The following is a 14,798-nucleotide window of genomic DNA, read 5'->3' as shown; positions in this document are numbered from 1 at the left end:
AAGGATTAATGAGCTACAATTTTGTCCATCTTGTCGGTGCACTGAGGCCTCCGTATCGTTAGGCGGCGCTGCGCCAATTCAACTATACCGGCATGTCAACTCTCACAGTAGCAGCAGAAGGTTATAAAGGTGCAAGATGGCGGCGTCTGGTGCTGCACTCATGCGGGTTTTATACAACCTTGGAGGTAAATCCAGCGGGACGCCGGCGAGAAGCGGGCGTGCATTCACCCTGACTGGGCAGCACGGCTTCGGGACTGCAGTGAGGACCGGAGTGGGGACCGCCCGGGACCCTGGAGAACCAGAGGCTCGGAGACAGCATGGTGAGAGGTGACAGCCTAAGCGCGCTCGTATAATGTGCCCGGTCTTTGAGGCGTATTTCGTACGTCAATCAGTTAAAGTTACCAAATTAACAGAATTAATTTCGGATATCAACGTCTAGGATCTGCGATTAATCGGTGCAATAGTTCTGTTAAACGTGGAGGGCTTAATGAGTGAGTTGTTGCGGTTACTTGTTTTGTTTAAGTAAGTCTTTACTAAAGGGATAACAGGGAAAAGTCCTTATTACATTTTGCTGCTAACATACCGCGTGTCTCTGGAGGTGAGAAGCGCTGGGTTTCCTGACGAACGTCATAGGCTCAAGAGAGACCCCGCAGCGAGCTATTCCCTTTTATTCTACAGTTCTATGAACCGTAATTATACTGCAATGCAAACATATCATTGTCCGTCCGTCCGTCCGTCCGTCCGTCCGTCTTGTGCTATAGGAAGGCGTAAAAGAATAATATAGCAGGGAGCTTTCTTTCCCCCCATAAATGAATAATAAACACAACATGGACTTCACTGATCCTGCAGTGTTGTGTCGCACATTTTTAGACATGGCAAGAAAAAACAAACAAAAAATAAATCATCCTAGCTTTCTGCTCCTTTTCCCAGGTCATGAGGACCTGCTGAAGGAATTTCCTGAACCAAAAAACCTTTTGCACAAGACTGTCTCCCAGTTGCTTGGCCTGTCTGATCTCTCCAAGCACCTTAAGTACTGCTGCACGGAGGTGGGAGGGAATGTCAAGGTGAGTGTCCAATTGTATGAGAGAACAGCTTCCTTCTGCTGGCTTAATGCCTCTCTCTTCCTTGAATGTTCTTTCTATTTCACTTATCATTGAATTGTCTTGAGGTTCCTGCTTTGTCGGGAGGTATTGTATAGCACCTGCTCCTATACTATTTGCACTTGTGACTAGACATTCACTGGAAGGTCAGCCTAGCTGCACTTATGCCTAGTTGACTCCTCGATAGCCAAATGTTTGTAATTTGCTATTTGCCTCCCCTGTACATAACTATGGTTAAAAATGTCTGCTAAATACATATAAATTTAACTGAATTTCTGAATCACTAGCCATAGAGTCTGAAAAAGAGCATTATTCAGAGTAGTCAGGAGAACAGTTTAGGAGACTATTGCATTATTGCACTAAGTTTTATTTCAAAGCTAGAGGTCTTGGACAAAGGTTGGGTTGAAGTGGATATTTTCAGAAGGAGCACAGGCTGACTACTGACGGATATATCAGCTCAGAGGACCAAAAACAACCCACAAAAGTTCCTGAGCTGTGTTTAAGTTTCACGTGGCAGAAGCTGAGCACCCGGCAGATGCACACGTGTGTTCACACGGATGCCAGATGCCAGGCTCCAGTTGCTGATAGGATGACCTTGTGTGTTGTGTCTTGTTAGAGAGCAACTGTTACTGTCCTGGGGCCCAAGAGGATTGAGGTGGAAGGCTTTGCCTCCAGGAAGCTGGAAGCTGAGCGTCTTGCTGCTGCTGCCGCCTGTCAGAAGCTGAAGGTGTGTGTGTGTGTGTGTGTGTGTGTGTGTGTGTGTGTGTGTGTGTGTGTGTGTGTGTGTGTGTGTGTGTGTGTACACGGGGGGGGTATTACCATGGCCACATAGTCCTGCCCATCACACATGGTGATGACTTGCTGACGGTGCTTCTCTTGTGCAGGAACTGGGCATGCTGAAGTTGGGGAAGGAGCTGCCCAGATGGAGGTCAAAGACCCTCTGGAAGGACGGGGAGGGGGGCCCCGAGGAAAGCCCCCCGGACATTTTGCGGTAGGCCTGGTTACCATGCAGAGATCATGATGGTTGGGGATCATTAAAGTATATGATGCTTTGTTGTGGATTTTTTTTATTTCTGTTCATTTTGAAATTGTCATCTACTTTTCATCTTGTCCATTAAGAAAGTGGAACAAAAGTGCTGACTGTGCTTTTGTCATGTAATTTTTTCCCCCTTTGTAGCATTGAAGAAAAAAAAAAACAAAATGTGAGATTATGACTTTAGCTTTTCTTACTTTACCTTTCCCCATAAATTCTCCGTCTCTTTCCTTCCTCGAATGCATGCAGATCGTCTGAAGGGGAAGCTGTCAGGCTGTTCCCAAAGCCTAAAGAACTACTCGGACAAGTCATGCAGGTGGCCACCTCTTCCTCCAGCATCAGGGTGGGTGTCTCTTAGGGATTTCGTCACTGCTGTCAAGTTGAACTGCTCTGTGCGTAGTAGAGCCACACGATGTGTAATATTAATATCCACATGTATGTTTTATGTAGGAGTGGTGCAGTGGTTAGCTCTGTCACCTTGCACCTCTGTGGCCAGGGTTCGTGTCTCCGCCAAGGTTACATGTGTGTGGACTTTGCATGTTCTCCCTGTGTCATTGTGGGGTTTGCACCCGGGTACTGCGGTTTTCCTCCACAGTCCAAAAACATACTGAGGTTAATCGGAGTTGCCAAATTGCCCATCGGTGTGACTGGTGTGTGTGACTGGTGTGTGAGTGTGCCCTATGATGATGGGTTGGCGCTCTGTCCAGGGTTGTTACCTTGCATCTGTAGCCTCCAAGATTGGCCCCAGACCCCCATGACCCTGAGTAGTGTGAATTCTTTTCCCACAATTGTGCAGACCTTGCCTATAATGGCCAGCAGAGGGGGCTATAATGCTGCTCGGACTCGAGCCGGGCAGTAAGGCTCATTTTAACAAAAGGAAAGGCACAGTAACCTGTCTTGCACTTAATGGGTGTTTGCCAATGTGCATAATTGACCGTTCTTGTGTGTGTGAAAATCCCTGAACCTCGTTTTTGGTCCCCCCCGAATATCAAGGATGCATCAGTTGCATCCTTGCCAGTGTAAACAATCCCATGATTCATTGCATCCCAAGTTCGTTCTTGGGGGGCGAGTTAGCAAGTCCGTTTGGTGTGTTCCTGGTATTGATAAACACCCGACATCTTCAGTTATGCTACCCTTGCATTTGTACGTTTTTATCTACTCCTCAGATACTCTGAAAATCTGTGTGTCTGTACTTTTTGTACAGGATGTGGTGCAATATCAGACGAAGGGGGGAAAGGTGAAGACCTGCCAGTTGACGGTACTCTGGCCAGAGAAGATGAGCTTCCAGGCCTCGGCTTGGCGCAGGGTGGAAGCTGAGAGGAGAGCTGCTGCCCAGGCCTGCCTGAGGCTGAAGGTGTGTGTGTGTGTGTGTGTGTGTGTGTGTGTGTGTGTGTGTGTGTGTGTGTGTGTGTGTGTGTGTGTGTGTGTGTGTGTGTGTGTGTGTGTGTGTGTGTGTGTGTGTGTGTGTGTGTGTGTGTGTGTTAGAAGGTGCAGTGTAAAACCTGTCTGTGCTCTTGGTAGGAAATGGGTCTCCTGAATGAGGACAACAAGCCCCTGAGCCACGCGAGGTACCACAGGGAGAAGGTGCGAGAGATGGAGGAGAGGGAAAGGCGGCCTCACACTATAGACGTCCCAGAATACATGGAGGACAAAATGAGAGCATACTTTGCCAAGGTCGGTGAATACACAGCAGTATGAATATGGTACAGGTGTAAACATGAACAAACCCCCTCTGGTCACCTTCTGTTTCATGCCAGTGTTTACATGCTCTGTTCTCTTAAAGGCGGATCAGTTCATGTCTGTGCTAATGTATCTAATTCCTTTCATTGTTTTCAAGATAAATTGTGACTGGCTGTTTTTTTTTTATCTCTAGCTATTTGGAATGGGTATGCCACAGTGTGGCTTCCTGCGTCAGAAGGCTGTCAGTTCAGATGCCGCCAAATAATCGCAGAGTGATTTCTCTGTGGGGGGCGGCATGGTGGTGCAGTGGTTAGCGCTGTTGCCTCACACCTATGGGACCGGGGTTCGAGTCTGGGTCACATGTGTGTGAAGTTTGCATGTTCTCCCCATGTCATCGTGGGGTTTCCTCCGGGTACTCCGGTTTCCCCCCACAATCCAAAAACATGCTGAGGCTAATTGGAGTTGCTAAATTACCCGTAGGTGTGCATGTGTGAGTGACTGGTGTGTGAGTGTGCCCTGCGATGGGCTGGCCCCCCATCCTGGGTTGTTCCCTGCCTCGTGCCCATTGCTTCTGGGATAGGCTCCGGACCCCCCGCGACCCAGTAGGATAAGCGGTTTGGAAAATGGATGGATGGATGATTTCTCTGTTGGGCTCTTGAGTAAGGCCCTTAACCTCAAAACTGCTTCAGGGACTGGCTGATTCTGCTCTCTCATTTGTTCCTCCTTTTTGTTAAAGCCAAAAATATGTAAATGTGAAGAATATGTATATGTTAATGTAAATGTAGCATTCTTCCATATTCCTCTGTGTGCTTCTGCTACAGTATCCAGTGGAGGAAGATGTACGGAAACTACGAGAGGAAGAGGAGAAGGACGGACTGAAGCTTAAAGAGGACACAGACCTCATCAGAAATGCCATTACAGGGGGACCATATCGCCCCCTGTCTGTGAATGAAGCAGAGGCGCTGAGCACCAGCCTTTATGAGGAGTGGAGGACCTCGGCCCCCGCCCTGAGGGAAGAGCTTCCAGTGGACGCCCACCGAGAGCGCGTGGTGTCCGCTGTGGAGGCGGCACGGGTCACGGTGGTGGAGGGCGAGACGGGCTGCGGGAAGACCACGCGCATTCCCCGCTTCCTGCTGGAGCATCACGTGCTGAGGGGCGACGGGGCACACTGCAATATCCTGGTCACGCAGCCGCGACGCATCAGCGCTGTATCGGTGGCCGGTAGGGTGGCCCAGGAGCTGGGGCCTTCTCTCAGACGCCATGTGGGCTACCAGGTACCAAATGCTGAGCTGTGTGGCCTGTATGTGGGGCAGCCCCACACAGTGTGTATTGTAGCAATGGCCAAATGAAGCTTCATGAACCGACTGCTGTATTTTCTGACACCACTAGATGGTGCCCTCTGTTCAAAAAAGGGCTCAATTCATGTCCCAAAGCAAACCAAGAGTGCCATCTAGTGGGGTCAAAAAATATAGAAAATGGTGCTTCTTTTGGCCATCAATAGTATATGGGAAACCCCCAGTGATACTCCTGTCAGTGTAATTCTTGAAGTGTTCAGCATCACTGTACCGTCAAATCAAGTGGGCATTATTGTCATGCAGTCCATTCTTAGGTATACAGTGGCATGAAGTAGGATTCCCCCAGGACCAAAGTGTGACATACTGACAGCAGTAATTGAGGGAGGGGGTTTCACAGGGCTAAACATGCGAACGCGTAAGAATCTACGCTGCTGTATCTGGTTCTGCTCCCTTTGGTTAGTTGTATGTATATGTAACACAGAGCTGGGATGTGATTATCACACGCCTCACACGGTCCATCCTGTGCCTGATCAGGAGGCTTGGTCCTTGGTTCTCCCTCCCCCTCCTTCAGGTGCGGCTGGAGAGCCGGCCTCCCGAGCACAGCGGGGGGGGTCTTCTCTTCCTGACGGTGGGGCTGCTGTTGCGGAAGCTGCAGGCCAACGCGGCCTTGCAGGGCGTCAGCCATGTGCTGGTGGACGAGGTGCACGAGCGCGACGTCGACACAGACCTGCTGCTGGCGCTGCTGCGCGTTGCACTGCGCCTCAACCCCGGCCTGCGGGTGGTGCTCATGAGCGCCACCGGCGACACGCGCAAGCTGTCGCGCTTCTTCGGCGGGTGCCGGGTGCTGCAGGTCCCGGGCTTCATGCACCCCGTACGGGAGCGATACCTGGAGGAGGTGATGGGGGAGATGGGCAGACCGGTGCCGGCAGCTTCTCTCTCTGACAAACAGGTACAGGTTGGGGGAGGGGGTGCAGGATTATTACAGCTTCACGCTACTAATTCATGTTAGAACTAGATGAATCCTGTCACGATAAATCAAATGGCTACAATGACATACACAGTCAGCCCTCCGTATCTATGTGGGACTGATTCCAGGACCCTTCGCAGGTACCAAAATCCACAGACGCTCAAGTCCCCTGTATGAAATGGCGTAGTATTAACATACATGCTACGCTCATCCTCTCGTATACCGTAAATCGGCTAAGTTGTAATACGCAATATAATTTGCCCATAGGTGTGCATGTGTGAGTGGATGGTGTGTGAGTGTGCCCTGCGATGGGCTGGCCCCCCATCTTGGGTTGTTCCCTGCCTCGTGCCCATTGCTTCCAGGATAGGCTCCGGACCCCCACGACCCAGTAGGATAAGCGGGTTGGAAAATGGATAGATGGATAATTAGGCCATAAGGTTCTTGCGCTGTTACCGGTTATAGTGCAGGTCTATATCACAGCGCACAATATCACCGGTAATGACTGACAGAATGTGTACCGCAGACCACCAGTCAGCACCGAGGTTACAATAGGGTACGCCTACACATCACTGCGTTGGCGTGGGTTTGGGATAGTGCTCAGCAATGGCAAATTTAAGGTTTGCCTTTTGGAACTTTCTGGGTTTTTTTTTTTTGCAGTCTAAGGTTGGTTGAATCCGTCAGTGTGGAACCAGCAGATATGGAGGGCCAACTATTTGACGTTTTATGGGTGTGGTGTGGTGCTTATAGTTCTGGTCTTTCATCATCCATGTGTTTCAGGAGGATGACGCCACGCCAGACTTGGACCTGGTGGTTGATGTGATAGAACACATCCACAGCCGTGGAGAGCCTGGTGACTGCTGCCTCCGTGTGAGTCTGCTGCCCTCTTTACCCACGAGGCCGTGGCATGACTGTGTGGCTCCTCCCCTCCTCCAGGTGCTGTGCTGTGCTTCCTTCCAGGCTGGCAAGACATCCGAGGCGTGCAGGAGAGACTGGAGAGGAGGCTCTCAGTCACGAGCAGCGCGCTCATTCTGCCGCGTGAGTGCATCTCCCCACTGGCGTGTAACTCATTTACACATCGGAAGTTAATGGAGGAACCCCTCTGCCTTCTCGCTGCACTTGTCACTTTGTGATAACCTCCACTCACTCTTAATTTAGACATGTCAAGGTTAACTTAAATTGTTACTTGGTGCTGTGAACAGTTTAGTCGGTGCAGTATCATCAGGCTTGGTTATCTGTAGTCATGGAAACTGCTGACGAGGTTCTTTGAGAGTGAGGGCGTGAAAGTCTGTGGCAGCTTCAACTGGAAGCTCAGGAAGCTTTGCTAGCATTCATTCTGTTGGTTGCCCTTTTATTGGCACACAGTCTAGGGCAGGGGTGGGCAATCTTACCCACAAAGTGCCAGTGTGTATGCAGGTCTTTGGGGTAACCTTTAGGTCAGCTGATCAAACCCAGGTGTGTTCAGCCAATCAGTCCTCTAAATGGTAATCTAACTAAGAAGTTATAGCGATAACCTTCACAAACAGCGGCCCTTTCTGAGTAAGATTGCCCACCCCTGGTCTAGGCCAAATGTAAAGACACACAATGGAAGCTGAAGTTTACCAGGCAGTTATTCATAGCACGGTGTCATTCATCAACTGATGCCCAGTGCTGAAGTCCAGAGTGCATAAGATGCTATGGAGTATTGTAACAACTGGGAAGGAGGGCTTAGTCATGCTGACCTGTTTGCTTCTAGATGAATGAGATCTACAATCCTACTGTAGTCGTGACCATTGACCCTGATAGGAACATTTAGCACACAGGGATGAACTGGATTCTCTGCACAAGGCTTTTCTGGTTTTAGTCTTTTCTGCAGTCTGGATGAACATAAACGGTACCATGTCCATGCGGGGTAGTTAATGAGGATAATTGAACTATAGTGATATACAAGAAGTGCTGTGTACCTATAAAAAAGGCAGTCATTTGTCCAATCAAATAAACTTTAATTTGTTCCATACACAGTTATACTTCGTACAGTGAAATGCTTGGTGTTTCCCCCCAGAGTCCAAAGACATGCTGAGGCTAATTGGAGTTAAGTTGCCCGTAGGTGTGCATGTGAGAGTGAATGGTGTGTGTGTGTGCCCTGCAATGGGCTGGCCCCCCATCCTGGGTTGTTCCCTGCCTCGTGCCCATAGGGATAGGCTCCGGACCCCCCGCGACCCAGTAGGATAAGCGGTTTGGAAAATGGATGGATGGATAGAAATGCTTGGTTGCCTGTCTCCAAGACTCTTAACAAGGCACACACACACACACACACACACACACACACACACACAAAAAATATAGGAGGTTGTTAAACATAGATGGTAATCATAAATATCCGTAAATGTGCAGAAAAATTAATTGTGGTAATGCATAGGGTCAATAAATGTCTGTCAGTACTGGCATGATGTACAGTGTAAGTCCGTATGGATCTGGTCTTGTGTATTGATGCTGTAGTGGAACATTGGTTAGCATTAGGTCCTCATTAAGGACCCAGACTGCTGGGGGGAGAAGCTCTTTAGCCTTTGCATGCCGGCCTTCAGGCAGCAGTAGTGTTTCCCTGACCTCATGTAACAACCCATTATTTAACACATCATGTAATAACTCCAGAAAATGTAACAAATTTTCATCACATAATGCAATGTTGTTACATAATGTGTTGTCATTCACTGTTACATTATGTAATAACTTGAAAAAATGTTACAAATTTAAAGACTACATTAAAATTTCATATTGCAACATTACCCTATTATTATCATTGTCATCCTTCAATTTATTACATTCTGTCGTGTTATTACATAATGCAGCATTATTATATAATGCGGTGTTACACCTCAGCAGAGAGATGAAGCAATTTCTGAGATGTACCCCCCCCCGAATCAGCTCCGCATGATCTCTCTTCCCCCGCCGCCGTGCAGTGCACTCCAGCCTACCCGTGTCCGAGCAGCAGGCCGTCTTCCAGCAGCCACCATCAGGCCAGCGTAAGATCGTCCTGGCCACAAACATCGCAGAAACGTCCATCACCATCAACGACATCGTGCACGTGGTGGACACTGGCGCTCACAAGGAGCAGCGATACGACCCGCGGACCAAGGTATGCGAGCGGGGCTGCTCATACTCCCATAGAAGTGCAAACGCGACGTGTGTGTGTGTGTGTGTGTGTGTGTGTGTGTGTGTGTGTGTGTGTGTGTGTGTGTGTGTGTGTGTGTGTGTGTGTGTGTGTGTGTGTGTGTGTGTGTGTGTGTGTAACACTAAGGCGTGCGATTCCCCAACACCAGGTCTCCTGTCTAGACACCGTCTGGGTGTCGCGATCCAATGTCATCCAGCGCAGAGGACGGGCCGGTCGATGCCAGCCTGGTCATGCCTATCACTTGTTTCCACGGCAACGGATGGAAAGCATGGAGACGTTCCCCATTCCGGAGATCCTGCGTACCCCCCTTGAAAACCTGGTAGTGCAGGCTAAGATACACAGTCCAGAGTCTAAGGTGAAGTGATGGATTGTTCTGTTTTATTGAATGATTGAGTAAAATCATTGGATCATACCCACCTGCTCTCTGGGATGGTGTGTGGCTTAGCGGGTTAAGAATTGTTGGTACCCATGAGCAGAACGTTGCTGGTTCAAATCCCATGTTCCACAGAATGACTTCCTGTTTGGGCCCTTGAGCTCTCAATTTTTCTAAGGACCAGCTGAGGACCAGCTTTTCTAATGCTGCTTTTTCAATTGTACGCCACTTTCAATAATAGTATCTGCTAAATAAGTAAATGAAACGAGGGCATTGCCAGGGTCGGGCTTGGGGGTGCTTTAACTCCTACAATGACCATAGCAAATGGACTGTGACTTCACGCAATACCTCTGACCTTAACTGACACTTTGCCAGGAGTTTGTCTCTCTCTAGATAATTTTCTGATTAGCCACAGAAAAGGAGTGTCCACTATGGATCAATTCCTAATTCCAAAAGTGCCTCATCTAGAGTCTTAGTCTGAAATGGCAGATGACATGGACATGAAGTAATGATTTTGAATGTGAGAGACTGCTTTCGCTGAACGTAATGCTCTTCTGTTCACATGTGCTGCCCCATGGACGCTGTCCCTCTGCCTGCTCCCCCAAGGCTGTGGACTTCTTGTCTCAGGTTCTGGACTGTCCAGATGAAGCAGCGGTCAAGGATGCTGTGTCCATCCTGCAGGAGATTGGTATGGCACTAATGCACATCTTCACACACTCCTTCAGTGAGGCTTCACTCTTGAAGGGCTTTAAAGAAGAGAATACATTGGCCTTCCTGTTTTATTATTTGGACTGGTTGAAATACACAATAGAACATAATTTAAATATTGTGTCACATGACTCGGGACTCTGTTAATTGGTTGTTGTTCTGGAAATTCTTGTTGGCCTCTAGGCGTACTGGACGAGACTGAGTGTCTGACCCCAGTGGGGCAGCGCGTCACCCTGCTTTCATGCGACCCGCGGCTCGGGAAGGTCCTGGTCTTGGCTTCTCTCTTCCGCTGTGTTCTGCCCCTCCTGTCCGTCACGGCTTGCCTCACTCGAGATCCCTTCGTCAACAGCCTGCAGAATCGAGCCGCGGTTATGCAGGTTAGCACCGTTGCGCGGTCTGCATACCCTTCGGTACTCGTGGTTCGGTGGTTCGTGGGTGGAACCGTGTTGAGGCGAGCTTTTGAGGATGCCCCAGCGTTAAAGTCTGAGTCGATTTGGCCGGTCGTTTCTCTTTGCTCCCCCCCCAGGCACGAGCGCAGCTGAGCGGCTCGAGTTGCAGTGACCACCTGATGCTGGGCCGCGTGGTGCAGGGCTGGAGGCAGACGCAGCGTGACCGTGCGCAGAGGCAGGACTTCCTGGACAGTTACCTGCTATCGGGCCCTGGCTTGCGCTTCATACATGGTGGGGGGAGCTAAAGCTGTTCTCCATTCTCTCTCCCCCCCCTCCCCCCCTCCTTTGGTAAACGTGGGATTTTTAATTCCACCCTCTCCAGGGCTCATTCAACAGTTTAGCGAGAACCTCTATGAGGCGTCATTGGTCCCCCGTGCTATGGACTGCCTGGGCCAGTTTTCCCAGCCTAACCAGTACAGCCATGAGGATGAATTGGTTAAGGCTGTGCTGCTTGCAGGCCTTTACCCCAATCTCATACAGGTATTATGTCCGTAATACTCGATACACGTCAGTACGGCTGTTGTTTACTGTTTATCTTCTGAAGATCTGCCTCCCTGCAGAGAACTAATTTAACACACCTGATACAGATAATCAGGCCCTTTAGTAACAACTCAGTATTAGTCAGCTTAGCTTCAACACAGCTTGCTCTAATACTGCCATGGTGCTGAAGGGCCTGGTTAAGCCCTGATTTACAGAAACACAGTACACAGATATTGTCATGTGATCTGTTTTTTCCTTACAGAGCTACTCGGCCTGCACTTTTACACCCAGATTTATTCATCTCTACAGACCAATCGCTTCAGCTTTACCGACGGCGGCCATTGTTCTGTGTTTTGCACATTACCTGCATTTTACTGCAGCTGTCCTCCTCTGTGCAGGTGAAACGGGGTAAAGTTGTGAAAGGGCGTTTCCGACCTGGCAGCCTGGCATACCGCACGCGCAGCGGAGTCGTCCTCCTGCACCGCTCCACGGTCAACAGGTCAGGCACGCTGGGGAACCAACACATGAGAGGGGGCAGACATGTTTATGGCCGTGCACACCATTCATACGCACATTCACTCGTATGGAGGATTTAACTCCAGTTCACCTTAGCATGTTTCTGGACTGTGGTAGGGAAACCCCATTGAACATGCGAACTGTACACACTGTCAAGTGGCAGGGCTGAGACACTAGCCCTGGTCCAAGAGTGCTGATCACTGCACCCCCAACAAATAAACCTTCAAGCAAATAGATGAACATAAAACCGTTCAGTACAGCCTCCGTTATCTACAGCAGCAGCTTTTTAGCGAATAAGGAATCGGAATTAAAAACGTGGCGCGTGATACACAAACCAAAGTCCACATTTAGGGTGTTTATGCTACTGAGAACAAGTAATTAAAACTGTGAATTGAAAAGTCTTAATGGCTTGGTAAAAAAAAAAATGGAATTCTGTACAGAATGTCAGTGACAATGGGCTTCATCGTCTGTTTAGTTTTGTCATTCTTTCTTGGGAGGGTGTTTTAAAGTTGTCTAGGGTTGTTGCCTTGCAGACGTAGCCAGGGTGGTGTTAGGAAAGATGTACACGCATGTTAATGGTATTACCACAGTATTTAACTTTATCCTAGGACATGTTACATATTGTCGTACTCATGTCTTTACTTTATAAAATCCAAAGTTTCCCCAAACTGGGAAGTGTCTGCACACCCCTGATTGCACTGTGCCCGACTCGTGCCTGTCAGTCCCTTAACACAATCGGGCCCTTGTGCAACTGGGCAAATGTATAACAAGCAGTAACATATGTGACCAATGTAATTACAGTAACCTCCATTTCAACTGGTTATTTAAAAAAAATCAATTTTTAACTCTACCACCTTGAAGTTTCGTGATTTATAACTGAATCGGTATTTTAATTCCCCCGCCTCTAATGCAAATGCCGTATGTGTGAGGGGAATAGAGTGAGTATTCAGGAATGATTATGGGACCCTGACTTGACATATTTGCGCCTGTCCATCTCTGCCTGGTGCAGGAGGAAGGAGCGGCTCCCTAGCCGTTGGCTGACCTTCTTCACTGCTGTCCAATCCAACGGCAAAGTGTTCGTCAGAGACTCCTCCTGTATCCACCCACTGGCTCTGTTGTTGCTGACCGACTGTGATGTCATTGAAAGAGGTGTGTTTTACACTGTGCCCTCCTTGTCTCAGTTAAGGGGACCAGATAATCCATGTCAGGTCACACTTTGAGCTAGGACAGGATCTGTAAACTACCATTTCAATTAAAATGACCTGCATTTAACTTAAGCACAAAGTTCTTGCTGTGTGCTGATTGGTCAGTCTCCTATAATCATGCATGTGTCACTAATGTTAATGTGAAACAGCTGGATGAGTCTTTCAATCAAGAAAACAAACCAGCCAAAGCACAAGAGGAATTGAAGTATTTAGCCAAACACAGAAGCTTTTCAAATTATAAAGTAGTTTGTAAAACCTGAAGTAGCTCTGTGTCCTCCCTGACTAGTGATTATCTCACTGCCCTATTTCAGTTACATCTCAGCTCGCACTTATAATTCCGGTCAATTGTGGACATTTCTGAATAACATAAAGGCTAGGCATTTAGACCATGTGTCCGAACCAGATCATTTAAAAGATATGAAGGGTATAGCCTCAGATAAGTGGTGTCAGATGTCATTTTTGCGTAATTTACAGACCCCTCCATTTGTGGCTTGTATAGTGCCACTCATCGTACGTTCAGCAAGTCTTGACCTTTGTCTCTATCGCAGTTTTTGGAGAGCGGGTGGAACTTTCACTGGATGGCCAGTCGCTGGCACGTTTCGACCTCCCAACGCAAATGTGGGAGCAGCTGTGGGACCTACGCATTGCTCTACGTGCCATGGTCCAGCGTGGCCTGCAGGGGGCGCCCTCCCAGGTCCAGGACGGCGCACTCATCGCCCTGCTGGTGGACCTGCTGAACAACACCGAGCAGCAGGCCAGCTCTTTAAGCTGTGATGTGGCCAGTGATGCGGATGGTGACGTGAACAGTGACAGTGATGTGGATAGTGAAACGGAATGAGCCCTACATCCTGTAGTGTTTCTACCAGTGACCCGGAGCCATTCCTTATCCCTGTTCCGCAGTGCTCTGGTTCCCTAATGGTGTAGGTCTGCATCACCTCCCCTGTGCCAGGGGATTTTTCAGCCAGTAGCTGAAAGACTGAAAACCTAACATTGCACTGCTCTGGAGGATTTTATCCAGTTCGTTTATTGGGTTTTGACCTGCAATGTTAAAATGCCTAATTCCTGTGTCGATGCACTTTACAAAGACTGGAAGTACATTTTTGTTTATGGACTGTTCTGTTTGTTTTGGGACTCAAACTGGCTCATATATTTAATGAACAATACGTATATAATAAACTATATTATGTATTGGAAGGGAATGAAGAAGCATTGTGAATCTACTGCAGTCATTATTTAGAATTTGAAATCTTAAACAGACCGGTCTTTCAGATTTAAAAAAATACACAAATAAACAGTCATAATGACACTATTGCTCAAATAATTGCTCAAACGTGCCTATTATATGTAATGTTCGCTTTGTATTATAGATTTGTAATTTTTTTCCATTGGTTTTGATGTTTGACCTTCTAGATCTTGCTTGCTGTCTTCTCAAAGTAGCTTCGTTGTTTCATTGGTAAAAGGACAACATACGACAAGTTAACACTGACTTGACTCACCACTGGATGATGGTGATCCTGTACTGATAACCTCCTGTATACCTTATGAAAGGCAGAGGGTGTCGGTACTGACGACAGAAAATCCCTCTGCAGAGCCTCAGCGGAAGCCGTCCATGAACTTTCTTCTATAGTGTGTGTGTGTGTGTGTGTAGCAGTCATTTGTTTGGCAACAAATGTTCTTGCTCGTCTGTAACTGTCTGATTCAAGGGGAAACCAGGGTGCTGTTATTCCCGAGGAAACTTGACCTAATCCTCTTAAGAGAACTGGCACTATTTGGGAGTGAGCAGGTTATGGTTGAAGTCACGGAAATACAGGCTAGTTTGGCAGCAGATGCTTTTATCTCTATTG

General features: G+C 48.2%; 1 protein-coding gene across 2 annotated transcripts; it reads left to right on the top strand.

Moving 5' to 3' along the window:
- Positions 1-113: 113 nt before the first annotated feature.
- dhx30 (DEAH (Asp-Glu-Ala-His) box helicase 30) lies at positions 114-14,258 on the top strand. 2 transcript variants are annotated; one of them, XM_049012139.1, is made up of 20 exons: positions 114-320; positions 931-1,064; positions 1,717-1,827; positions 1,985-2,091; positions 2,383-2,476; positions 3,338-3,487; positions 3,655-3,807; positions 4,635-5,087; positions 5,680-6,057; positions 6,853-6,925; positions 7,009-7,110; positions 9,012-9,187; positions 9,372-9,578; positions 10,203-10,284; positions 10,488-10,681; positions 10,831-10,984; positions 11,076-11,233; positions 11,632-11,732; positions 12,759-12,898; positions 13,503-14,258. In XM_049012139.1, the coding sequence occupies exons 1-20, from the start codon at positions 137-139 to the stop codon at positions 13,790-13,792; spliced, it is 3,441 nt and encodes a 1,146-aa protein (XP_048868096.1). In that variant the 5' UTR covers positions 114-136; the 3' UTR covers positions 13,793-14,258. The 2 variants fall into 2 exon arrangements, with proteins under 2 accessions (XP_048868096.1, XP_048868095.1); XM_049012138.1 differs by having other exon boundaries at positions 114-327; positions 911-1,064.
- Positions 14,259-14,798: the final 540 nt, after the last annotated feature.

The sequence above is a fragment of the Brienomyrus brachyistius genome, chromosome 4 (assembly GCF_023856365.1).
Source record: "Brienomyrus brachyistius isolate T26 chromosome 4, BBRACH_0.4, whole genome shotgun sequence".
In the NCBI taxonomy this organism is placed as follows: domain Eukaryota; kingdom Metazoa; phylum Chordata; class Actinopteri; order Osteoglossiformes; family Mormyridae; genus Brienomyrus; species Brienomyrus brachyistius.
The sequence above is the reverse complement of the archived record's forward strand: the minus strand, read 5'-3'. Positions and strand labels throughout refer to the sequence as shown.